The sequence below is a fragment of the Phaenicophaeus curvirostris genome, chromosome 10 (genome assembly GCF_032191515.1).
Source record: "Phaenicophaeus curvirostris isolate KB17595 chromosome 10, BPBGC_Pcur_1.0, whole genome shotgun sequence".
Lineage (NCBI taxonomy): Eukaryota > Metazoa > Chordata > Aves > Cuculiformes > Cuculidae > Phaenicophaeus > Phaenicophaeus curvirostris.
This window is the reverse complement of record NC_091401.1, coordinates 17,387,446-17,412,966: the sequence shown is the minus strand read 5'-3', so window position 1 is coordinate 17,412,966 and position 25,521 is coordinate 17,387,446. Positions and strand designations below refer to the sequence as shown.

Sequence of the window (25,521 nt, the reverse complement as noted above, 5' to 3'; positions counted from 1 at the left end):
AGGCACTGAGGGGCGTGGTTTAGTGTTTGATAGGAATGGTTGGACTCAATGATCCGGTGGGTCTCTTCCAACCTGGTGATTCTATGAAATTTCTGGTCTCAGTGATACACATCATATTTTGTGAAACAGATTATTTCACTTGCTTTACTGGCTATAGTCTCATACTTACGCTGCTGTGTGGCGGTTGTATCTTTTGCCATAGTGTAATCCTGCTCAGTGGAGGAGCTTGTGCTGCATTATGATCTCTTCATGTTCACTATCAGAATAATTCCATGTCTTCTGTGTGCATAGATGATTATCCTTACTTAAGGATGAGGTCCTTGTACTCATCCTGAGTGAAAGTTTATTTGTATTTAGGACTTTAGTGGACAGGGAAGTGTGTGAATATCTCTATGTTTATGAAAATCGGCTACATGCAGAGACCATCTTCTCTCTGTTTATTGACATTCAGTGCATGTTCATGACTCACTTTCAGTAAAGTCACTGTGCACTTCCCAGGGCCTCATGCAAAGGACTTGGTCTCACGCCTCTACATGGAGTCTTCAGATAGGTGTCAGGAGTGGAGTGGTAATTCACTCATTTCTTACATTTGTATAAGAGGTGTTACTAAACTGCTGTTATCTCTTGAGAACTTGTGTACTGAATTTTGTCTAAAACCTGGTGATAAGGTAGTCTGGGTTGTACTGTAGCTAAATCAGTCTCTTGGTACCTTGTGTATAGTCCATCCTGATCAGAAGGAATTTCAAAATCTGTCGGATCCTATGGCTATTTCTGTAGAATTTCAGTGTTACAGTTCTGAGCAGATGGCATTCTGTTCAGTTGCAGAGTTTACTTGGATAACTTGAAACACTTCAGATCAAGATGGAACAGCAAACACACTGTGTCTGGAGAACTGATTCATTCACAGTACAACAATACTTAATACATAAATGACTTCAATTTAAGAAAAGAGCTTTCCAGGCATAAATTAAGATTCAAAATCTTATTCGTTTTTGAAGTACAAGAATTGTTAGGTTGCGGTAGGCCCTAGCAGTTGTGCATACATGCATAGTCCGATTCTCTGGATATACATGGGCTTCATAGCCCATTCAAAAAAGCTCTGTCTCAAGGAGCTTATGTGGGTCAAAGCAAAGGCTATGGCAAAATTCAGTTTTCTAAAGGTGTTAATTTTGTCCTTTATCTGTAGGTTCCTTACCAAGGCCTGTTCTTTTTTATCCTCTTGCTCCATGGACTGACCTAGTTTTAGTGTAAGTGCGTAGGTGATGGCACCTTATTTATAAAACAATAGATTCTTGCTTAAGTTGCTGTAGGTCAGCCATCAGCTGTACTTCCTATGGGTTTGTAGTACCAGTGACACTTCGCTCTCAGCTGAGTTATGCAAATTACTGGGCAGAAACATCACTGGTCTAATTCATGGCAAAAACATCAGGGATATAAGAATAAATAAGCCTTACCTATACGAGATCAAATGTTTCTATGACTTTAAAAACATGGGATTGTTTTTTTAACCTTTGAATCTACTTAGCCTTCATTTAAATCCTTTTCCTTTCTCAATTTTCAGATCGTATGATGAACCATTTCATGGAATGTACGTATCTCATTTTTCTGGGACTGGTATTTCAGCTGATTAAAAATTGTTATGCTTTTGCTCAGCTAGTAGCTTCTCTGTCCACATAGAGATGCATCGAATATTTCCCTGCATGCTTCTAAATAACAGCTGATTTTTGTACTTGTTCAGTGTTTACTTGTGTATGTGTGCAGGACTTGTAGCATCAGCATAGCCAGAATATGAGCTGCTCCTCTACCTGTTGCTCACCGAAAGGATCTTACAGTTCCGGGGGTCACAGCTGCTTCATTCTGGCTTTTTCTGGACTCAGTCACTCAGAGATGAAGTCCAACTGGAGACTGCTAGATCCAGCAGCTGTAGTTTCTCTTACCTGCAAGATCCTGCCTTTAAGAGAGGTGATTGCTTTTGGCTGCCATCTCTAGCAAAGCTCAGCACCTAATATATTAAAAATATATATATCACCACTGCATTTCAAGGGGTGAAGAAGTTAAGTTGTCTAGGAATTCATCAAGGTTTAAGGATCTATGTAGATTACTGAGACAAAAGATTACCAATAAGTCCATGACAGATACTATAATGCCTTGTAGAAGGCTGTTTTCTAATGGATGTGCGTTTATGTCAGTACTAAAGCAAATCCAGGAGATACGTATTGTAATATGTGGCACCTTGAATAAAAATAAGAAATACTATACAATAAACAAAATTAGACTTTTATATTTTAGAAGATCCTTTCTTGTAGCTCTAGATATCGACGAGGCTTCAGTTATGCAGCTGGCAGAAATGGGGTTTCCCTTGGAAGCATGTCGGAAAGCTGTGTATTATACAGGCAACCTGGGTGCCGAAGTCGCTTTCAACTGGATCATTGCACACATGGAAGAACCAGGTCAGTGACTGGAAGGTTTAAGTTGAACTCAATTCCTTGCCGTGTATTTTGGCAGTCAGTAGAAATTTTTGTAATATGTGACAGAGAAACAACGGCCCCCTTGCCACCTCCAGGAAACCTGGAGGTGTAATTGAGCTTTCCTAAGCTGCCTCTGGGATATGCAGATCTTGACCATTATGTGGCATCCTCTGCCTAGAAGATGACAAAACCCCCTAAGCTATACCAGAAGTACACTCTCCTGTCCTCACTGATGGTATGGGCCAGCTCTCTGTTTTCCACCCTTTGGCTAGGTCTGTGCTGCTAAGGGGAAAGATGGCCTGTGATCAACTGTAAGTACAAAGAACCCTGTGGTCCAGATGCTTTTCTTCATATCAGGCTTCTCTAGCTCAGGCTAGAGCATTCATGCTGTACTTAGAATTCTGGGTATCCACCGATGGACAGTGCTGCTAGACATTCTCCACTTTGTGTTTCGTCAAAGTTTAGACTCATGATTCAGCACTCCTTTGCCAGGAGACTCCAAATTTGGTTGTGGTCATAATTCACTGGGGGCTTTTGTGTTGCTTGTGTAAATTGAGAATGAGTTTCACTTGGGCTTAACTGACGTATTTCAGCTGTGGAATCAGTTCGTTTTACATCTATATGTGTATCAGCTGGGTTGTCTACTATTCTGGTGTCATCATTGCTTCCATACCAATCTCTGCTACTTTCCTGCAGTAGTTTAACTTCTGCGATGTGCTCAGTTGTTCTAGCCTTCTCAGTATGAGTTTGTCCACTTAGATATTTTGCAATGTGCATGTTCATCTTGTTGTTTTTAAGGCTTTCTGCACATCTGAATCCCAACTGGGCCATTGAAATGAAGTTATGTTTGTTTCAGGAGTGCTTTTGAGATCCTGTTTGTTGTTTTTGTGTGTTGTTGACTTTCCAGTTCAATGGGGCAAACAAATTAACTGATGAATGTTTGTTCCAGACTTTGCTGAGCCATTGGTCATACCTGCATTTGGAGAAGCTGCTTCGAGTGGAGCAGCTGCATTTGGAGCTATTGGGCTAGATAACCAACCTCCCGAAGAAATTGTTGCAATTATCATTTCCATGGGCTTCCAAAGGAATTTAGCAATTCAAGCACTGAAAGCAACAGTGAGTACCATGAGTTATTGGTAGCACTTGTTTTTTTTTTTTTTCCATATTATGTACTTTGTACATGTGCATGCTCAGATGTCTTTGAAATGTGTATAAAAGTCCACTTAATGGATGATGCACATAGAACCAGTCTGACTAAGTACGGGATGCCTGATTTCTCTGTCTTAGAGTAGAAAAGGTGGTTTGTGTGTTTTACATGAATGTTAAAGTGTGGCGGAAAACTTTGCTTCTTTTACCATCTGTTGAGAGACAACCTGGATGCCTGAAGTTTATGCATCTTCAAGATGAGAACCTGGGGGCCGTGGGAATTAGTTATGGGAGGATTTCTTTTCCATCTGTCGTGCTTCTGAAGAGTGCTTGTTGAATACTGTTTTCCAGGGAGGTAAAGTATGTATATAAGAAGTTTTAAGGGCTGTCAAACAGGATCTTTACTCTGTTCAAAGACTGAGCAGTAGCATGATTTTAGAGAATGTGCTAAAAGCTGCTCTTTTGCTTGTTTGACTCACAGAACAATAATTTGGAGCGAGCGCTGGAATGGATCTTCAACCACCCTGAATTTGAGGAAGAAAGTGAGCCTGCTTTGGACATTATGGATATGGAGAACAATGCTAATGCCAATATCCTTGCAGAGACAGGGTCAGAGGGACCCAGGATCAAAGATGGGTCTGGAAGTAAGTTCTCCTCCAGCTTAGAACTGGCTATAATGTTGTTGTCACACCTAGATCATTTGTAGAGGTCCTTTTTGTTTTGAAAGTAGTTACTGTGGCTTTCTGGATATGATCCAGACAATATACTTCCAATCTTGCCTCTTGGGCTGAGTCAAACTATGGGGCTGTGAAATTCTGTGAGCTGTGTTTGCTCAGAAGACTCTTTCCCTGAAGTCATTGAATAACCTGAATCCAAGTTTCTTGTTGCCAAAGCATGTAAGTCTCTCCTGGCATAGCTTTAATTTTTGTTTTATTGCTATTAAGATCAAAAGACAAATAAAGGTAGAATATTTAAATCTTCAGAGGCTGAGCATCCTAAAGATAATGCTGCTATTGCAGACCACCTGAGTTTCTGTCCTTCTGTGGTCTGATGGGAGATATGATAATCCCTTGAACCAACATCCTTGGTATCCTGCATGTACTGTTTTGCTATTTTCTTTTGGTTTTGGTTTTTTGTTTTTTTTGAGATCCTCAGTTATACCTATTGCTAAATGAACCACAAGATGGTGCTAATGTACAACAGTCAAGGTTGCGAAGTAGGCAAAGAACCTATTTTAAGTGTAAAAGTACTAGAGTGCAAAAGCTCAGTGGTGGTTCTATCATAAGGGTGCCACATAATGTTTTTTGAAGGGTCTTTAGTGACCAGTCTTAATAAGTGTAGTTTGTTTTAAACTTGTATTTCTGGTCTTGACTGTAATGGTCTTGAGAAAAAACAGTTAACAGCGAATTTGATTTTTCCCTTCTGTGTGTTCTATAAGAACATTCATATATTTGTTTCTAACATTATAAAGAGCAATATTAAGTCTTTTGGAGACATGGGAAACATTGATTATCATTAGGTTAAAAAAAATAATTATTTTTTGTGGTACTTAGCCTTTATAGACTGAGACCATTTACTGAGTGCCTGAAATCCTGATAACCAACATGATACTGTAAAATGGCTCCAGAAAGCCCTCTCCACCAAAATCCAGGCCCCTGTTCTTATGCAATATCCTGAAAGAAGGTACCCTTTTACTTTTGGTGGTAATTTGGGTGAATGGCATGAATGGGTGGGGAGCAAGAACCAGTGCTGAGTTCTCCAGAGACATTAAGCACAAAAATTGTCCTTGTAGTAAAGGAAGAAGTTTCTTTCCTGTCCTCTCTTTTATGGGCTGCTGAAAATACAGACTTCTGGTTTTTGTTTGATTTATAGGGGATCTGTGACCACACTTACAGACGTAGCTAATTTGTGTGCAGAATGAACTCTGTATCTGGCACTTTATGTGGTGCTCTCTGAAGTGGGAATAAGTCTGCTGTTTTCTTTTTCCTAGTAAGGGCTGTGATCACAGCCCTGCCGTGTGTGCACGTTCTATGTGGGTTTGGTTTGGATTGATTTTATGTTTGACACTGAAACTGACTGCTAGTTAAAATGAGAAAAGGCTGCAGTCTTAACAGAAACTGTGGGGATGCAGAGGCTGAGTTTAGGAGCGCTTAGCTGCTTCTCCAGTGCTAGAAAGAGAGTTTCCTCTGGAGTCATTGCAATACTAACAATACAAGACTTATGTTCTCATTTGTATTTCTTTAACAGGATATGAGCTTTTTGGGTTCATCAGCCACATGGGAACATCCACAATGAGTGGCCACTATGTTTGTCATCTCAAAAAAGAAGGAAGGTGAGTGGAATTTGGAGAGACACACAAGAATGAGCAAATGTTTTCTCTGAAGCACTTTTGTACAGAGCAGGGTGTGTATTCATGGCAGACAACACATGCATGTCATTACCATGTATACTTTTCCCTCCAAAGAAATTATTGCAGATTGTAAATGGGATGAGTCAGTTTTGATTCCACTGAGGTTTGTGCTGAAACATTACAATTGTCCTTCCTCTGCTTGCTGTTCCAAATCTCTCTTCATTTTGGGGCATCAGTTCTGTATCTGACTTTGTTTATCTGAGCTTACCCCAGCTTCCTTTCATTCCCCATCACTAGAAACTCATCGAACTATGGGCTGCTAATAGTATTGCTAGTGCTGGGAGGCTGATCTTGGCTGTGATTTTGATATGCCCCCATTATTTGGCATTGGGAATCCCCAATATTCCTTCTTTTGGAACTATAACTACATGTTCCTTTGCACATCCCTCTTCCTTTTCAGTTCCTGACTCTGCCAAGTAACCTGCTTGTCTGTTTCTCTGATCTTTTGTCGCTGTTATAGTGCCTAATTTTAGACTTTAAGCTCTTTGAAGTCTGATTCTGAGAAGCCCCTGATAAACTTCTGATGATTTTTATACACATGGAATGTAATCAATCTTGTTTTAATTTCAGATGGGTGATCTACAATGACCTTAGAGTCTGTGCCTCAGAACGACCTCCCAAAGACCTGGGCTACATTTATTTTTACCACAGGATACCAAGTTAGGCCTCAGATCTATCACCTGGCCTTAAGAAGCCATAAGCCTTTTTAACCTGCCCTAAAAGAGCGTACAATAAAAAGCAAAATCTAAAACCAACGAAAGACCCCCTAACCCTTGGACTGCCAAAAAGCAAAGGAAAACATGGAATATTTATAGTTTATTTAAAAACAGTCATTTGATGCCGCCTTAAGTGTTAGAGGGAAAATTTCTACTAGGTAATGTATAGTACACTGTTTTAAATTTATACACCTTAAAGGATACCTTAAAACCATGCAGATTACTGATGGAGTTTGCAGCTAGTATATGGAAAAACCAGAAATTGAGTTGAAAAAGAATAGCCCAGTTCAGCCCAGCTCCTGCCTGCTCTGCCCGTGCATCTGTTGAAGATAACGGAGAAATATTTGCTTCTTTGGTAACTGGGAGCCAGAGTCCAGACCACTTAGAGAAATCATATTGCATATAATGTTGGAGGGAGGGGGTGTGTGAGTGTTCTTCAAAGCGGAATATCTTGCTTGGGAGATTATTTTCAGTACAGTGAGAAAAGTAAACGAGTTATATCTGTTGGAATTCGGTTTTATAGTATTTTGGTTTGCCTTTTTGATTCATAAACCTACAAAATTAACGATGATGGAAACAATCTGCTCTCAGCGCTCTGTACATTTTCTGCCAAAGAGAAATAGTAGATTTTATTTTTTCAGAAATAGGTTTCTTCAGCTTGTCTTTAATCTTTTGCAAGTTCTTCCAGCAGGTTCAGGATTACAGATGGCTAAGACAAGTAGACTTTTTGACTATAAAATTAAATATGTAACATCAGGAAAGACAAGGCTGTTATTAATATTTCTTTCAGGGAAATTTCAGTCTATACCATTCACATTCCAGCTGAATTTGATTTCCTGACAAAATACTTGCAGTGTAATTCTGCTTTCTGCCAAAGATTACTTCAATATTTAGTCCCATCCATGGCAGGGAAATTGCTTTAGTGAAACTGATTTACAGATTTGCCCCTCTCTCCTCCCTCTCTTTAAAAACCAACCAACCAAAAAGCAACAGCAAAAAGTGAAGAAAAAAAAAAAGTCATCACCTTGAAATGATGGTTTGGCTTTCTTAATTTGCAAACACACCAATACTCTGATCTTTTCAGTTAGATACCTTCTAAAGGGATTTTATATCTCTGGCAGGGATGAAGGTGTGGGTAGACAGGGTCTGGTCTTTCCTGTCTCACTTTTTTGAGGTGTTATTTTGGTTTCTGTCACAGACAAGAATATATGATATTTTAATTGTATTTGAAAACACTAATTCTACAAAAAATATGATGGTGTGAAACCTTTCATGATTCAAAAAAAACCCCAAAGGTTCACAGTGTTGGCTACTGTTTAGAGGCTGTTGCTGGAGTTGCCTATTACCGAGCCCTGACAATAAATTGAAACTGTTAAAAAAAAAAAAAATACTCCTTACAGAATGCAAGAGTGGCAAGGAAGTGTAATTACATTTTCTATGCAGTCAGTGCCTCCAAGTTTAACAGCAAAATTCAGACCGCTACACTATGGAAGAGAACCCAAATTAAAAATATGATTATGAATAGGGCATTTTATTTTTCCCAGTGTCTTGGGGGAAAAATAGTTCCCCCTCTGGTCATATAGCCTCATGCAGAGCCAAACCCCCAATCAAGTTTCCTTTTTTTTTTTTTTAAATATCAGTTTTTGATTTTAAATTATGAGAGAGATTGTAATGCAATAATTGTAAATGTGGCTAATTGCTGGGAGAGTATCCTACATTTTGTGCTCTTATTGACACAAAAGAACAGCATCCTAGCACATTAGTAAGTGGTTCCTGTGAGATTCAGCTGCCTTGTAATTATTGAGCCACTGGACAAAATAAAAGCTGCCAGTAATTTTTTTTTTTCCTTCTCCAGGTTTGGAATGTTTGTGTATTTCACCAGAAAATGCCAAATTTGAAAAGGGGGTCAGCAAATTATGCAGTGATACATCTTCTATTTAAAGTGAAAGAACTAAAATGCCATATATCTATGTTGGTGCTTTTTTATTCTGGCAGTAAAAAAAGGACAAAAGACCTCTCTCTTTTTCTTTCTTTTCTAATTTTTTTCACTGCCCAGTTAAATTCCAAGGAAGTTCAATACAACAGCTTTCCTCTTGCCTCATGAACTTAAAGGGCTCTTTATAAACTAACAAGATATGGTGGCCACTACCTTTTTATTTAGAAACCTTGAGTAAATAAAGGCCACCAGAGTTGTTCCCATGTTTGTTATTGAACTGGAAATATGGCTGGTCTCATAGGATGAAGGATGGATCTTAAACTCTTACAAACCACTTGTCTGGTACATCCTAAAACTGGAGTGGCTGTGGGACTGATTGGTGTCAGTTAGCAGGAGACACTTAGAAATCTGAGAAGTGATAAACTGGAAATGGTAAATGAAAGGGGAGAGCCATTCGCTGTCTGTGATAGATAAGCTGTAGCAGCTTGGCTTCTGAAATCCTTTTCATTTCATCTCTCTCGTGTACTGCCTGCCTAGCTACCAAGTGGGTCAGAAGTGCAGGGAACAGTTTTGGGGAAAGGTTTATGGATCCTCTAAAATTTATCACTTGAAAATATGTTGAAGTTTGTCAGATATTTGAGAAATTGTTTTACCATCTCCCAAAGTAGTGGCTTCCCTCCTTTTCCAAATGGTCATCTCACTTTTGCTCTGGGATGCGGGCGAAGAACTTCACAAATTTGGAGGAGCAGGATGTAAACTCCTGACTCTTCAGCCTAACGTAGGGAGAGGAGTTTGTTTTGTTTGTTGGTTCTAAACTCCAGCATGCAGAAACTACATTCAAATAGACGGTACTGAATAGATGACTGATTTATCAGGCTTTCCCAATAATATTTGTGTGCAATTCATTGTGCTGGGCCAGGCATCAGTGCAGAGCCTGGGCAGTGGTTGATGGGGAACCTCCTTTGTGTCTGGGTACTGTAGTAGCTCGAGGGGGGGCTTAGGTGTGCCAAGAGCTTCTTGACAAAAAAGGATGGAGGAAGAAAAATCACCATGAGCAGTTTGAGACAATCTAATCTGAGAATCATGGCAAGCCAGGCCTTGCCAGCAAATAATGCTCTTATTTCTTGTCCTGGTTTTTACTTTTTTGTATGACACATTTAAGTTAGGACAGTGGAAGGAAGAAAACTCAACAACTTTTCCTAGTTTTCCATTTCTCCTCTCATTCCTGGCAGCCTGCTGGATCCAGTAGACCCATGTGGACACAAATTCCTATTTAATTCTCCTAGCTAAAATATAATTGGGAAAAAAAATTCATTTATAAAAAATTAAAAACAGGTCTAGATGTTTCTGGACTGCTCTCACTTGTCATTCTACTGGGTTCACTGGCATTACTTCTGACTGACTTTGTTGTAACTGAAACCAGCATCAGTCTTTGATTCACGCAGCCTCCACTGGGTCGTAGTGCACATCCTGAATATGGATGCAGCCAGAGCTTGCTAACTTATTCTGGAAGTATCTCCAATTCATTCCTTTTGTTCTCCATCCTGGTAGCAGCCATTTCTATCTGCTGTTTTCATGTGCTGAAAAACTATGCAAAATTTGTAACTGGACATAACTTATTATTTTTCCTATCACCCTTCCTACCTTAGTGGCTGAGATCAGTTTCTGATTTCTATTCACTCCTCAGTGGTTTTACCGTTGTATCCTGGAAGTGTCTGTACTGGTTTACTTTGCACCATTCAGAATTGTTTGCTTGAAGCACCGTTAACATTTTGGAGAGTATTTGAGACAAGAAAGGTTGTGAATGACATTGTTGCAACTGTTTTAAATTAAAAAGAAATATTCTCACATCTTGTGACTCTGTGGATTCTTGCTTTCTTTCCTGTCTGAATTGAAGAGGAATAGACTGAGTATGTCTGGTGCTTCCTGTTTTCTTACTCTTTGTGGTCATGTTTGGTGTTTTACTTAAAAAACCTGCATAGGGAACAAAGACATTGTGAGAATCTTGATTTCTTGTGACTCGCAGCACTTCTGTATATTGGAAAAAGCCCTGAGTGGATATAAAACATGCCCAAAATAGAACACCGGTTTTAAACTAAGATTGATTTCTGGTTTGTGGTTTTTTTTTTTAAAATCTTTTAAGCTGGCTGACATTCTTTGTACATAGGACTTGGCAGTGTTCACGTGGAAGTGGGTTGTCATTTTACCCCCGAATTCCTCTTTTGTCTTGGTTTGTAATTCCTCATATTACTTTAGCAATTTGACCTGTTGTTCAATAAAGGAGAAATCTTTTTTCCTTACATGTAAGGGCTTTACACAGCAGTGTGACCACTGGGACTCTTTAGTAAATGCAAGAACAGGCCAAAAAAGAAGGCAATACTTTCATGTTTTTGTAGAATCATGAGATTGGGAACTGGAGGAGAGGTAAGAGTTAAAGCAACTGCACTATGTGATGTTTCCTGGCATGGGAGTAGAAGCCATGTGAAGTGTTGAATGATACAAAAGCTGAAGACAGTTCTGCTCCTTAAGTCCAAGTTTAATGATCTGTTGTGGTTTCTTTTCTACCACAGATGTCCTTAGTGCTCATGGCAAGTCACACCGCACTGTGTTCACACGACTTGTAGCAACTGGAAGAGGTGGAAGAATGTGGCTTCTTGTGCAAGCTAAAGGCTCTGCTCAGACTTTATTCAAGAATTTCCTGTATAGGATTTGTGCCTGCTGACTTGTGCAGTCTGCTTGCAGAAGGCAGGATTAGATAACTGATGAGTTAACACCACTCCTGGTCTTTGCTCCCCATCACTACAAGGGGAAGTAAAATCTCTCTGTCCCTCAGGTCTGTTACAAGCATAACATGAATAAGGGAGGCACTGACAGCTGTGGTGAGAGATGAAGGCCAAGAAAATACTGAAGGCAGTGCATGGCTGACAGCTGGTGTGGAGTAGGTGATTATGTTTTCAGACTTCTTTAGCAAAATGGTGGTGGTTTCTTTTTTTTTAATATTTTTTTCCCCAGAAATTTTGCATGTGGGATTTGGCACTAATGCTTTTCTCATGACTTCTGTCCTTGTTTGGCTTCAGGACTGCAGTGCCAGGTTACTGGTCTGTTTCCTACAGAGCAATGTGCAAAATGCTTTAGGCCACACCATGGCTAGTATCAACTGCAGTTGTAAGTATACATGTTGAAATAAAAATAAATATTAAAAATAACCAAGAGTAATGATGAATTTATGAAAAATGTCTAGTAATGAAAAAAGGCCTTCTGGGCTTAATTTTTAAGCAAAAAAAACCATGTTAACATCATAAACAGCAGGATAGAAGATCTCATTAAAAAACAATCCTTTATTTCACTTGGAGAAGTAGGTCCCTTCTTTCAGTTAAAGTAATTATGGTCCAGACCACTTTCAAATTGAAAAAGAGATTTTTAAATATTTGAAGCCACAGACAGTTTTATTTTTTAAACATATTTAAAAATTGCACAGTTATAAATACAGGTAAATAAATACAATTTAATATGTGGAAAAGAACCCAAGGAAGGCATGCTTCCGTTACAGTACAAAAATACTACAATAAATGTGGTGCTTTGCAAATAGTAGTCTATGACCTTGATAAATAGAACACATCGAATATGCACATCATTCATTTTTGAGGAAATAGATAGTTTTCAAGAGCAGTGCAAGGAAACATCAAATTAAAGCATCAGTAAACTACAGGTCTGTGTTTAGTATTATACACAGCTGATAATGCACTAGGTATACAGAGGCAAAGTTACCTGTAGTAAGAAACTATTCTTTTACTCCATGTGTACTTATAGACTCAGATTCTCAATCTGGGTCGATATGAACCTTTGCAACAGAATGTAAACATTCAGGTGTAGGGCTGCACTCTCGCCTCTGCATCCAGCACCCACTCACTGCTAAGTCTTGCACCTAAACTTAACTATTGACACAAAAAGTTAAGTGAACAATGTAAGTCTTCGCAGCAGCAGGGCTCTTCAGATGGCCCAGGCGAAAGTATCTGCCAACCCTATAATCTTTCTTGTATGTTGGCTTAAAAATAAAGCCAAAAAAGCTGATGGAAGATTGCAAAGGTTTTCAAACAGTTTACAGCATATAGAAGAAGCCGCACAGAATGCCTCTCAAAACAATATAGTTTTATTTTAATCTAGATATGTTATACTCTGATATATAAAATATATTTATAAATGTTTTGATTTTTCTGAATTTACAATAGACTACTGATATTAAAAAGGCTATTCAAATTAAAGTTTTGGCCAGTGTTGATGGTGTTCTGTAAATGTGGAAGGGGAAAAAAAGATCAAAGCACATTAAGTCTTGACCATGCAAGCTTGCTCAATGGGCTGTCACATGTACAAGCATTAGTAAAGTTACAGCTTGTTTTAGGGAACTTTAGATTCCTTCTGTCTCTTTCCCATGCCTAAGACCTATTGCTTTGTGGACTGAAAGTCTGACACTTTCTGTGGATTCTTTGATATCCTTGGTTTTCATTTTGCCTAGGTTTGTTCAAAATGTCGGTGATATCTTCATGCCTGGGACTCCTTTCCTCTGATTTATTTCACCAGTCCAAAACCAGTAGAACTATAATGAAAGAATCTGATTTCTAGCCTAGATGAAGTTTGAATAATAGATAATACTGCATTGCATACCCACCATTATTTTCACAACGTGCAGTGCATTTTGTCTATTACTTTTATCTATGGATACTCAGTATTGGCGTTTTATAGACATTAATTACATAAATTCACTGTACAGACTGCTAAGCTGACAACACTGGCGATCAGAAATCTCAGTTTTTCAACTGTGCAAGTTATTCATGCGGAGTAACTAGTAATGCCTCATTTTGCAGATGCGTGTTTGGGGAAGAGAGATCTACAACCAATTTATGTTTCATTCCTGGCTCCAGCAGGCGATGATTTAGTCATCAGGCTTTGCCTCTGTGGCTGCCTGTGATGTTATTGGTTATTATTTCTGTTGTGGTGGCTCTGGTATCGGCCCCTGCTCTATGGATGTTCATAGGATCACCTGGCTGATCTGCTGGTGGTGTCAGGGCTCTTATTTTCATTTGACAGACAGGCCCAAGTTTTCTGAATTGGCTCATTAGCTCTTCATGATTAACTTGATGTTCTGAGCTTTCAGCTCAGTTAAGTGTCTGCAGCTGAAATCGGTGGAGGCAGCAGATGCACAGATCCTGCAGAGTTTTATATCTACGTATTTCAAACGGGACAGCCAGTTGTTGAGCTGCCTTTAGAGCTGCTGAGCAAGTCTGAAAAGCCCGGCCTGTGGTAAGTCACTGTAGACTGAGATAGTAGTTGTTTCACTGGTTCAGGGAATCTTTTTCTCTCACGCAATTTGGTGAGATCTGGTTTTGACTAGAAAAGAAAATGTGAAAATCTAAACAACCAGCATCTCTGTGAAAGCTGCACACGTTTAGTTTTTTAATTAAGAGTATACTAAAACACGTGCAAACGCTGTTAGGCCAGACGTCTCTCATTAAACACTCGAAGCAAATATGAAATGCGCAAAACAAAAGTATTTCTGAGGAAATTTCTTTAAAAGGGGCTCTGTGTTTGGTCTAAGGTGTTTCAAATAATATGAACAACTGTTTTGAGTTTGGCAGATGAAAAGTACTTTTGAGATATCCCATAAAAGATACCAATCAATAGTTTAAAAATCCCCTATGTGTGGGCCTTCTGCATGCATTCTGTAAACATATACTTGAGTAGCATAACTGCATGCTTTGTGTTAATATTTCATTGCAATTATTAACTATTGTAGGTGCATGCAACATTGTCCTCTGAGGTTTTGTGTCCTTTGAACCTCCCTCTCAGTTTTTTTACAAGAGCTGTGATTTATCAGCTCATAAGAAAATACCATTAGATACAGATATGCTTATGTGTTTACTAAAAGGTCAAGTAAATTTTTTATATTGGTTTAAGCAGTCTATTGCAGCAAGGTTTCTAGAGTCATTACAGTTTAAAGAGACCAGCAAGAAATGAGCCTATTGCCTTCCTTGCAAGTCCTGGCTCAATAAATAATCACTTTGATTTCAGTGCCTGCTTAGCATGTGCAGTGGTATCAGAGGTCAGCTGTCCTCTGGTAACTGAATACATGCACATGACCTAATCATCCAAGAGTGCTGAGCACTCCTATGAAGACTACAGACTTTCAGTGTTCAGCAGCATGATGGATCAGACTTACAGGTTATAAATATTTATAAAGCTTTGCAGCGGAGAGGGACAGTCACAAGCTGGGGTAAGGAAAATATTTTTTTTAATTACATGACATATAAAATAGAGGAAATACTGAAAAACTTGGAATCAATTACCTGGCAGTGATAAATCACCTCTGAAGAAAGAGGGGAAACAGGTGGGAGATGATGATAAACCATTGTAGCACTCTAATTTGGCATCACCCCATAGACGCTGTGCAGTTGTAATCCTGAAATGTCTCAGAGTCTCTTCTCTGCTGAAATTGCTACTCTTTATGCAAACTGCTTCCTTACTTAGACCTGAGCAATCTTGTGTCGTGTGTTACCTTTCAGTTTACACGAGTGGTGACCTCACCTGTGCAGTCCCTGAGGCAGCAGCACTCCCCTGCTCTCATGTTTTGCTATCATGTCCAATGGCTGGTATTTGCCTGTCTTCCCTGCACACCTGGGCAAGTCAGGCATGACAGGAGGTTTTGACTTGGTCGAGCTCCCAGGGAGTGCTGAGAATGGGACCCAGATTCCCTGTCTCTCACTCTCAGGCTCAATCTGCTACTGCTCAGCAGCTGCCCTGTTTATCCTACCTCATGCTTGGTTAGAAGTATGAGTACATGAATTTCCTTTTCAGGGTGTAAATATGCTGCAGCCTGCTCACAAGTTTCCTCTTGCGGTTTCGGGCAAATATACATACTTGCTACTGAATATTTAAGAAATATCATGAAGACATTTGATAAAAGCTGTATCCAATCCTGTCTTCAGTACTGATAGTGCTTGGCAGTGGGTACAAAAGACAATAAAGCCCAGGATGTTGAAGAATTCCCCAGTGCTGCTGAGTCTGATCTGTTAAGAGTGAGGTGAGCCCAGTCATTGGCCACTCTCCCACACAGAACTGGCCAGAACTGGTGTCTGGTATGAGAAGAAGAGCTACCGTGCCCTGTAAGTCTGTCTGCTTTAGACTTTCCCCTCACTCAGTGTCTTGGTCAGCAGTTCATAGGCTATCTAAAACAAGAGGGAACAGTGGGGATAATCTCCGAGAGTGAGCACAATCCCTTTAGATAGGCCTTGTAGCCCCATCCCACAGAACTGCAGTGCTTGTGATGAACTGTGGGCCTGAGTATCCCCTTGGGGAGGCAGTGTTCAGCCCGGGTGATTTGTCTCTAGGTTTACACAGAAAACTTTACTCATCCCAGTCACATGGGTGTGGACGTATATCAGCGGATGAGTGTGGTTTTGAGCAGTGCATCCCAGGATAAATCAAAGCTACATACTTTGTCTGTTGTTTTTGGGAAGGCTAGGGGTTGCGTTAGGTTTTCTTAACAGAATAGCTACTCATCCACTTGCTAGTGGAGAAGAGGTTTACTGAACTGCTATCAGTATCAAATGCCCCTTTTAATTATGACTGTTAAGTCAAACAATTAAGTTGTTTTTTCCCCCCTTTAATATGAAGGGTGTAAAACCAAAGCTTCTGGACAGCTAATTCCTCTGGATGAGCACTGATTATCCTACACCACAGCACCAAGGATATTCAGAAGAACTTGTGTGATGGCAGGGCATCAGGCAAAATCTAAGCACATATGCCTTTGCTTTACAGCCTCTTCTCAAAGCTGCCTCCCTTCTCTTTTATCACTTTCCAGATTCAATAGCGCTGCACCTTCTGCTCTTCCTTATCAATAAAGAGCTGTCATCACACATCGCTGGCAAAGCAAAAGAGCAAACTGTTGTCAGCAGATATGCAAAGAGTAGCCTACTTAGCAAAAGTGACATTCCCAGTCAGTTCTTGATAGCCAGTCCTTAGAGAAGTTACAGGAATCAATTGCTAAATGCTTGATAGATAAATAGGAATATATGTAAACAACAAATTAATAAAGCACTATTAAAAAAAATCCTGTACCTATTTCAGCATCTCTATTCTGTGGAAGAGAGTGAGGGGTAAGCCTTTTATTTTGTAGTGAGAATTGATTATTTAACAAACTATAGTTGGTGACTAGATGCAGTGATTACACTGTCTTATATGGAATTTTCCTTTAAGTGGTTGCTTAAAATAACAGACAGCTGCAAGAAATCTTATGTTTGTACTGATGAAACTGTCCCATTCCTATAGAGCTTCTTTCTTTGTGATCTGCATGGCTGGTTTTTTTTTTTTTTTTAATCAAGCTGGTTGAACTGGACTTTCCTTTTACTGCTGTTTATAGGAAATATACTATTTGTCCTGCTTTGACACATTTCAATTGCTACCCTGCACACTGAATTCCTGAGCACAGATGGACACAGTAGCCATCTAATTACACTTTCACTATTTAGGAAAAATATTTAAAAATATCAAAAACTTGAAAGTTACCTCCCTAAAAATTTCTATTCCTGTCTTTAATGATCCATTCACCTTGAACTGAATGTGTTCGGCTGTAGTCAAATCAATCCACTGAGCATTTGGTGGTGTACTGTCCCCAGAACTGTTCCCCACTCATCCAGCGAGGGGTAATTAAGATGGTGTGTATATACATGTATGTAAGTAGCTACAAATACTGATGTTATCTAAGGATTTAGTCTGCTACCATGGAGGTCACTGAGACTTTTGGCGCTGTTTGCTGTAACGCAGGATCAAATATTAGTCTTAAGTCTCCCACTTTTTCAGGGAGTACTTTCCCTTGAGCATGGTCTGCAGGCATTAATTCCTTTGAAGGCTTTTCTTTATTTACAATGCAGATCTGTGGCTTATGTTCAGCAATGACATAATTCACATACAACATGTATGTGCATGCACATGCATGTATATGCGTAGTACCTGATGGATGCATAATTGAATAATCTTTCTAATAAATATTGCAGTTTATACTGTATTTGCACTTTTTAAACATAAGAATATTGAAAACCTTCTCATCGCATCTCAGGAAATTATATTTGGTCCTTTATGCCAACAAGGCTGTCCTGTACATTCTGTTGTAAGTAACTAAAATACAAGCATAGCACTATTTTACAAAAAGGAAGATTAAAGTGCATAAGTACATAGATAGGTGCAGGTCCTGCAATGAGCTCCTTTGAAGCAGACATACTCTGTTCAAGATCAGGGATAGCTGGTTTAAACAGCAACGATTCTAGTGCAAATTACCACTTCTGCTGGCAACACTTGGCCTTCCCATATGTACGTGGTCTAATCCTATAGACCTCCATGTACAATGTTCCTCTTAACATTGCACGTGGTTTACAACTCTATGAGCCTGCAGAATCGGGCCTGAATTAATCAAGGTGCCTTTGGAAGAAAAAATTTCTTGACTGCCAACTAATAAATATATTCAGAACAAAATACGTCCATGTTGGGTGTGTCTATTTTCAGAGCTATGTTAAAAATGGACCTGGACAAGACTTTTCTACAAAGAAACTAAAGGATAGGGAATGCGCATTGTAGGGCAAAGTGATATCATCATAGTGCAGAGAGTTACTAAGCAGGTTCCTTGGATGCATTGCTTGCCCTTCTAATGTGCAGTAATGGTTATCTAGGTTTGTTCTTAATATATTTTCGTTTGTATATCTGTGTATGTAGAGAGAGATGGCTAGCTTGCATGGGATGAAGATTCTTCAGAAAGGGCTATTTCATATAGTTCAGGGCTTTGTCGGATTAGCTGCAGTTCATTTCAGTCTTTTGAGTTTCAATTTATTTACATTTTTTTGTGCTTTTGAACTTTTCCTTTTTGAATAATGTCTGAGAGAATTTCCCTACTGATCTTCTGCCATGCTCTTTTGGAAAATGTGGTCTTTTTGAGATGAGTAGTAAAAAAAGTTTGCTGTTTCCTAATACCACTTAATCAATTTGTGGATACTTTGTTATTACGGCTCTAGATTAAAAGCTCTTAAAAGAATGTCTAGATCACCCACATTGGCAGCTTGAAATAGTTCTGGCTGGTCCATCATAGACAGAGCAATTCGAAGTGCTGCCCAAATATTGCCTGACAGAGCAGGGTGGGGAACCTGTTGTTGATTCCTGCTCTTCCTTTGCAAACTGAGAGCAGTGAGAAAATTGCTGACAGCCTCTCTGTAGGGGAGAAAAGAAACAAGTAATATAATTTACTTAACAATTGGAGTAAAACTTTCTAAAGTCCTATGCTAGAACCAAGTATATTATTTTAAAATACAGCTTATCGGTCTCTGATATTCTTGCTTGATTTTCTTTAAACAAGTGGATATGGCTTCTAGTATGCAGAACTCAGTCTATTCATATGTCTGGGATGTTGTCTTCATTGCTGTGTAGCTCCCCTTCATCTTAACTCTGTTAAGCTGACAGTTGGGCCCCTGAAACATCACCCTTTTTCCTTGAAGGATGTACAAAAAATTGTTTTGCTGGCATTAACTACTTGAAGCAATTTAAGTAAAGAATCCCTTCTAAAGGTAGGCTTTTTTATTAGATTTTAGAAAAGCTCTTAAGTACAGGGCTAAGTTTAACTGTGAGAACTATCCCACTGATTACAGTAAGAGTACTTGCACTTAGAGCTAAAAAAATGCTTAAGCAACTTGCTGAATGAGGGATTTATTTTCTTTTGATACACATTCAGTAGTTCTGTTATGTATAATTTGTGGAATAAGAAAAGCATCATTGCTTTGTTAGTACTTCATAAAAAATAATTACAAAATTTTACAATAGCAGATATTATGTAGCTATATGATTTTTCTTTTCTTAGACAGCTCCAGCTAGAAAAAGAATTTTGACACTGTAGTTAGAATCCCTGACTTTTTTTGTTTACACATTTTTGTAACTTACCTGTATGCCCCTAGGTTTATGCAACTTATCCCTAAATTGTATCTGGACCTAATGAAGCCAGGCTGGATCTCTAAAGCACGTGTGTAGGCCTCAACAGCTTCTTCACTTCGATCCCCATTTGCCAAGGTAGCTCCAAGACGGTTCCATAATGTGTAGTCCTGGTGAGAAAATGAGTTTTCTACTGTAGGCGTCAAAAAAGAACAAAATACCTCACTTTTGCTTGCAAAGTAAGGACAACTATGGAAAATAATGGTATCGTGTCTTCTCTTAATTGACACAGAATGCGAGCTTCTGACTCATGATTATAGGCAACTTTATATAACTAGTATAATTAATCAACACAAAGCTAGAAATCGGACATGTATAAATCTGCTTCTAAATGGGACTATATTGTAATTAATGTTTCTATTTCAGATAGTAAAATTTTAGTGCCTGAAGTGACATCTCATTAATATTAGCCTAATCAAAAGTGGAGAAAGAAAATGACCTGTAAAGCTGAATTCTTTAAAATGTAAAAGCAGAAAATGTACCTCTGGCCGAACAGTCAAAGCGGCACTAAATGCATCTATTGCTCTGTTAAATTCTCCATTCAGGTGGAAAAGAACTCCAAGTCCCGTCTGCAAGTCAGGGTCTATCATATCACCATTCTGGTGAGCAGCCTCCAGGTACAAATCCTTCACTTCTTCAAGTAATGAGCTAGACAAGGGTGAAAAATAACTTGAAGTTCCATCTTACAGTTCTTTACAAATACTGCGATATTGTTTGCATAGCCAGAAATGTAAACCCTTGTATATTGTTCCTGATACATCCACTGCTATTAAAATTTGAAAATTAACTTCTTCAGCTTTGTTATGGCAAAGATTTACTTTCAGGTGTTGTTGTAAACTCGTGTCTGGGATAAAAAGGTTCACCTATATAACAAAGAGCACAAGTATTATGAGGAGCAGCTGAGGGAACTGGGGCTGTTTATCCTGGAGAAAAGGAGACTCAGGGAAGATGTTATTGCTCTCTACAACTACCTGAAAGGAGGTTGCAGCGAGGTGATTGCTGGTCTCTTCTCCCAAGTAACAAGTGATAGGACAAGAGGAAATGGCCTTAAGTTGTGCCAGGAGAGGTTTAGATTGGGTATTAGAAAATATTATTTCACAGAAAGGGTCATCAAGCACTGGAACAGGCTGCCTAGGGAAGTGGTCGAGTCACCATCCCTGGAGGTGTTTAAAAGATGAGTAGATGTGGTGCTTGGGAACATGGTTTAGTGGTGGACTTGGCAGTGTTAGATTAACAGTTGGAGTCTATGACCTTAAAGGTCTTTTCCAACCTAACTGATGGTATGATTCTGTGAAGTCAAAGGGCAGCTATGAACCCAAGTGAGATAGTGTGAAGGCTTATTAAAACTATTAACACTGGATTTGTCTCTCGGACATGAAAGAGTTCTTTATTGGCAAAACCAGTAGTTATTCTTATGAGAAACAGATCAAGTGATTAGCCAAGACCCCTGAAGTAAGATGCCAAAATTTAAGGCTTCCGTACCCTCTGTAGGCTTCATAAAACCTCTGCACTGACAACAACAGATATCAGAGGGATGAGGTCCAGGAAGAGTAACACACAGAAAGCAGAACTCATATATTTTATTTTTTGCTTACACTAAGTTATCTTGTAATTGATAAGAATAAAACATAAGGCCTGTCATCAAAACCAGGATTTACGCTGTATTTACCTTTCATCTGTCGTCTTGGACATTCTCCTGGTAAGTGCTGGAGACCCTTTTTTGCTTTTCACTATATACTTGTATTTTGGATTTTGCTTTATCCAGTTTCTTAGAGCTTGATATGCTTCCTGCTGATGGCCAGTGTTAGTATAACTTACAGCCAGGGCCATCAGAGCTTTTAAGTTGTTTGGCTGTAGTTCCAAGCACCTAGGTGGAAAACAAAAATATATTGAGACATTTTTTTAGCCAAACGCAATTCTTGAATTCCTACAAAATAATCTCTGTAAAAAAAAAAAAATCACTCACAAGTAAAATATCCCCAATAATGCTTTTAAAGGAGGGACTTTGTCTTATTTTTCTGTGCTAAGTGCATTACATATGCATATATACACACATGCATGCACGTCGTTGTGCATGCACACATATGTACATCTACATGGGCATCTAAGTTTTGTTTTCATCCTTCTGGTTATGAGTAAATGTAGGTAGATTCATTTTTATAGTATCTACGTAGTAAACAAAGAGAAGCTTTATGTAAATTAAAGTGAACAGTTTAATAGTTTGCAACTATACTGAAGTAATTTGAAAACAAAATGCAGCTGAATATGGAAAAGGTACTTGCTTCAAATGGAAGCATGAAAACTACTAAAGAAAGATAATAATGCTGCTGATAATTTGGAATTGACATTTTACATACAAGTACATACAAGTGATCTTCACATCTTTATCAAATTTAAAATGTCAGTTTAGTATTTAGGAGATGAAGAGCGCTCGTTCCAATTAAGAAAACCTCTTCATTAGAGGACAAACTACAGAAAACGTGTCAAGTGTCTAGACTATCAAAAAGGGACTATGTCTACATTATGCCTCATTCATGTTTATCAGGCCACGTAAATTTTCTCTTGTGCAACCACTTAAATGACTAGATTAAATATTGCACTTTATTAATAGAACAGAAATCTTAATCACCAGTCATCCCTCTGAAATCACTGGCAAGATTTCTGTATCTATGTCAACGCTTTCATTAGCTAAATAAATGCTTCATGTTACAAGGTAAGCATGTCCTTAAGTATACCTCGGCTGCCATGACCTAGTATTCATCAGACCCCTTATTTAGCAATTATCTTCATCTACCTTTGGAGGGCGACAATGGCTGCCTGCTCGTTTTCATTCTCTGCCTGCGTTATGCCCAGGAACTGCCAGGCCTAGAAAAATAATGATAATTGCGTTATTTTGTTATATATACCCAACTGCAAGCAGAGTTACAACTAATATCACTGTTAAGAAGCAGGGTGAATAAAAATAGCGGTTCTGTCCAGCACTGACTACAGTACAAATCACTGCAGTTTTGAAGAACTTTGGGCTTGATAATATTTATAATCAGCAAACGCAAAGGTATTCTGTTAGTGTAGGATCACATGCTTATTTCTTAAATTAGAGTTACTGTACATTTAAAATGTTGCTAGAATTTTGCGGAAAAAGGTGAGGAAAAATTAAGGTGTGCAGGGTTAGGGGATTCCAGAGGATCTGGGGATTCTCTCTGCTTCTCAAAACACTGCTGCTTAAATTAAGGTAGCAATAGATTGGAAGAGACCTAGGTACTTGCACTGTAACTATTTTTCATATTTTACATAAAGCAGAAATTAAAATATAAAAAACTCACTGAAAACTATGTTGCAAAATTGATAAAACTTAAAAAAAATTGTTAACATTCCTGTGACACCAAACATGTTCATCTTCTCAAGAGCAGCATTTAAAAGATAGCTTGAAAACATCAGAAAAGAAGGAAAGGTTTGAAATATAGTCTCTTTCAAATACTTTTAAGTGCAAACTTGGAAATGTCATCATTCCAAAAATAGATTCTCATCTTATGAAGAGCTCACCTTAATCTCAAGCCATACACTGTTCCAAAACTACCGTTAGCATTCAATCGATTTCAGTCAGTTTTGACTAGTAAAAATGTTCGAGCTTCAAAATCACTCAGTCATTGCATGCTAAAGGGAGTCCCCTTTTCCTTTATCAGTAGAAGGCAAATGAGTGAATACCTCTGCATCATTGGGTTCTTGCAGAATAGCAGCTTCCAGGTATAAGATTGTAACTGGCAGGTCACCTTCTTTCATTTTTTTCAGTCCTTCCTCAAAAGCACCAGGCCAGTCTTTGAAGGGATTCTCAGTATGGAAATAATACCCCTGGAGAAGGGAGATAACGGACCCGTGATGAAGCACAGTAGCAAGGAATCGCAAATCTATAAAATTAAATGACTCGTTATTTTCCAACTGGATGTAAATATCCTTTATTCTATGAAACTGGTGTGAGCTCCCTCATGGAATTTCAATGACAGAAAGTGTAAAAGGTCAGCAACATGGGACATTTGTATTTCTGCACTCTTTATTTTTACTTTAGCTCTGAAGTTATACTTACTGGTACTCATGTTGGGCTCTCCTGCTCCTGTCAAAGACAGTAGCACATTCACACTGACTGCAATAAAACCAGAACTGAACCTAGCATGAGCCAAATGCATTCAATTTGATGGTAAAGAGCACACCTCTAGCAGTTGATTCCGTACAGTGACTGTAACCTGGTGTCTGTTCAGTTACTACACTGAAATTTTCAATTAACCTTCAAGATACAGAGGGGTGTTGCGAGCATCTGAGTTTATTATAGGATTTCTTTAAAAGTTGCATTTTTCTCTTCTTGCCTCTGCAGTGCAAAGGGTGCATGCTATTATCAGCTACATAAATTAATGAAATTAAAACACACAATGGAGGGAATGAAGAAGAGAGACAGAATCTCTATTATTTCTATCCACAGAAGTGTTTGAATGTGCTATCCCAGATTTTTTTATTTGGTGCCCTTCCTTAAGTGCCCATTCAGCACTTTCTTTCACGATCCTTTCAGCTGAATTCAGGCAATGTGGAAGTCTAAATATACTCTCTCTATGATATGGTCTTTTAAATCTGCCCCTCTCACAGACACTTAAAGAGGGTGAGCTCTTTTGGGTAAAATTAGATTCCATGTCCAAAGAGTTTTATTGAGTTCCCTGGAATAGCTGAGTCTCATTCCAGTGTTGCACAGGAAGGATGCATTAACAAACTTTGTGCTACCTTCTCAATGGTTGAGATGGTGACTTGACCTGGTGCTTCCTGGTTCTCTGAAATCCAGTTTCTGCGAGCCATTTCTTCCCATTCTGCTTGCATTTTATCCCAAAACTCTGTGTCTGACTGGAAGAAAAAGAGGGGGGGGAGAAAAGGGGAAGCAAACAAACAACAAAATTTTAATTTATTTTAATTTCTTTCTACCAGGGGTCTGAGTCTGGCCATTTTGCATAGCAGTATTATTTCTATTAATAACCATACCGAAAAATAATACAAGACAAATTTGGAATTGCATCTAATTGCATTTCATTTCTTGTATTGGAATATATTTTGTCAACAGAAAACTCTTTAACTCAGAGACAGCCTATGTTCTGTTTGAAGCAGGATTAGCAGCAGCTTACACAGCATCTTGGTGATGCTAGCAGCAAACTGTTACATAAAATAGGAAAAGAATGCTGCTATTCACTAGCCATAAAAAGAAAAAAAAAAAGAAACAGCTAAGCAAACATACTAAAGAATAACAATAGATAAAAAAGTTTAAAGGAGAGCAAGCATCCCACTTTAGTATAGTAACCATAATTTTCAGCTGCGTAAAAGAGTAATGGCAAAACTTAGACAAAGGGTGTTTGCACAAGAGAATTAATACAAATGGGGCTTTTGGGTGTAGTAGAGAAATCCTCATGTTACTCCATATACTGTGCTGATAAGAGGAATCTATAAGAGAGCATAAAATTGTACAGTAAAATTAACATTCAGCTCAAAAACAAGAGGAAAAAATGCATCTCCAAGAGAAACAGAAATGATGAAAAAAGAATGATATTTAAGATGTGTTACAACCAGAGTAAGGAAACCACTGTGGCTACCAGAGAGTGATGCCAAGAAGCAAAAATAGGATTTTAAAATAAAGAGGGGAGAATCCAAGTTAAAGTGCTACTTTTCTCAGCCTCCACGCATTAGTCACAGGCTCCGCAAAGCAGTTCCATAGCAGAATATATGCTCAGCCCTATGAGCTTTTGCAAAGTTCTCTAGTTCCTACAAGATCATGGCCAGAACTTCTGTAATGGGACAGTA

The 25,521-nt window shown here is 38.7% G+C and overlaps 2 protein-coding genes across 13 annotated transcripts in view; one reads left to right on the top strand and one right to left on the bottom strand.

Annotated features, from left to right (window-relative positions):
• USP13 (ubiquitin specific peptidase 13) overlaps nucleotides 1–11,882 on the top strand; it is a 49,859-nt gene extending 37,977 nt beyond the window's left edge. The window contains exons 16-23 of one of the 4 annotated variants that reach the window (XR_011338132.1): nucleotides 1,562–1,588; nucleotides 2,307–2,450; nucleotides 3,418–3,584; nucleotides 4,096–4,258; nucleotides 5,862–5,946; nucleotides 6,595–6,898; nucleotides 11,510–11,618; nucleotides 11,754–11,882. Coding sequence is in view for 1 of the 4 variants with exons in the window: in XM_069865316.1 (XP_069721417.1) it covers nucleotides 1,562–1,588; nucleotides 2,307–2,450; nucleotides 3,418–3,584; nucleotides 4,096–4,258; nucleotides 5,862–5,946; nucleotides 6,595–6,688 (680 nt within the window). In the remaining 3 variants the exon portion in view is untranslated. Of the gene's footprint in view, nucleotides 1–1,561; nucleotides 1,589–2,306; nucleotides 2,451–3,417; nucleotides 3,585–4,095; nucleotides 4,259–5,861; nucleotides 5,947–6,594; nucleotides 10,527–11,246; nucleotides 11,481–11,509 lie in introns of those variants that run through there. The other 3 variants (XR_011338130.1, XR_011338131.1, XM_069865316.1) reach the window with 3 other exon arrangements.
• Nucleotides 11,883–17,522: 5,640 nt separating this feature from the next.
• The window catches only part of PEX5L (peroxisomal biogenesis factor 5 like), a 112,083-nt gene continuing 104,084 nt past the window's right edge, over nucleotides 17,523–25,521 (bottom strand). For all 9 annotated transcript variants that reach the window (XM_069864681.1, XM_069864679.1, XM_069864676.1 and 6 more), the window contains 7 exons: nucleotides 24,460–24,576; nucleotides 23,401–23,544; nucleotides 22,490–22,560; nucleotides 21,365–21,562; nucleotides 20,178–20,343; nucleotides 19,648–19,805; nucleotides 17,523–18,924 (listed from right to left, as the gene is read on the bottom strand). In XM_069864681.1, coding sequence (XP_069720782.1) covers nucleotides 18,720–18,924; nucleotides 19,648–19,805; nucleotides 20,178–20,343; nucleotides 21,365–21,562; nucleotides 22,490–22,560; nucleotides 23,401–23,544; nucleotides 24,460–24,576 — 1,059 coding nt within the window. In that variant the 3' untranslated portion in view covers nucleotides 17,523–18,719. The remainder of the gene's footprint in view (nucleotides 18,925–19,647; nucleotides 19,806–20,177; nucleotides 20,344–21,364; nucleotides 21,563–22,489; nucleotides 22,561–23,400; nucleotides 23,545–24,459; nucleotides 24,577–25,521) is intronic.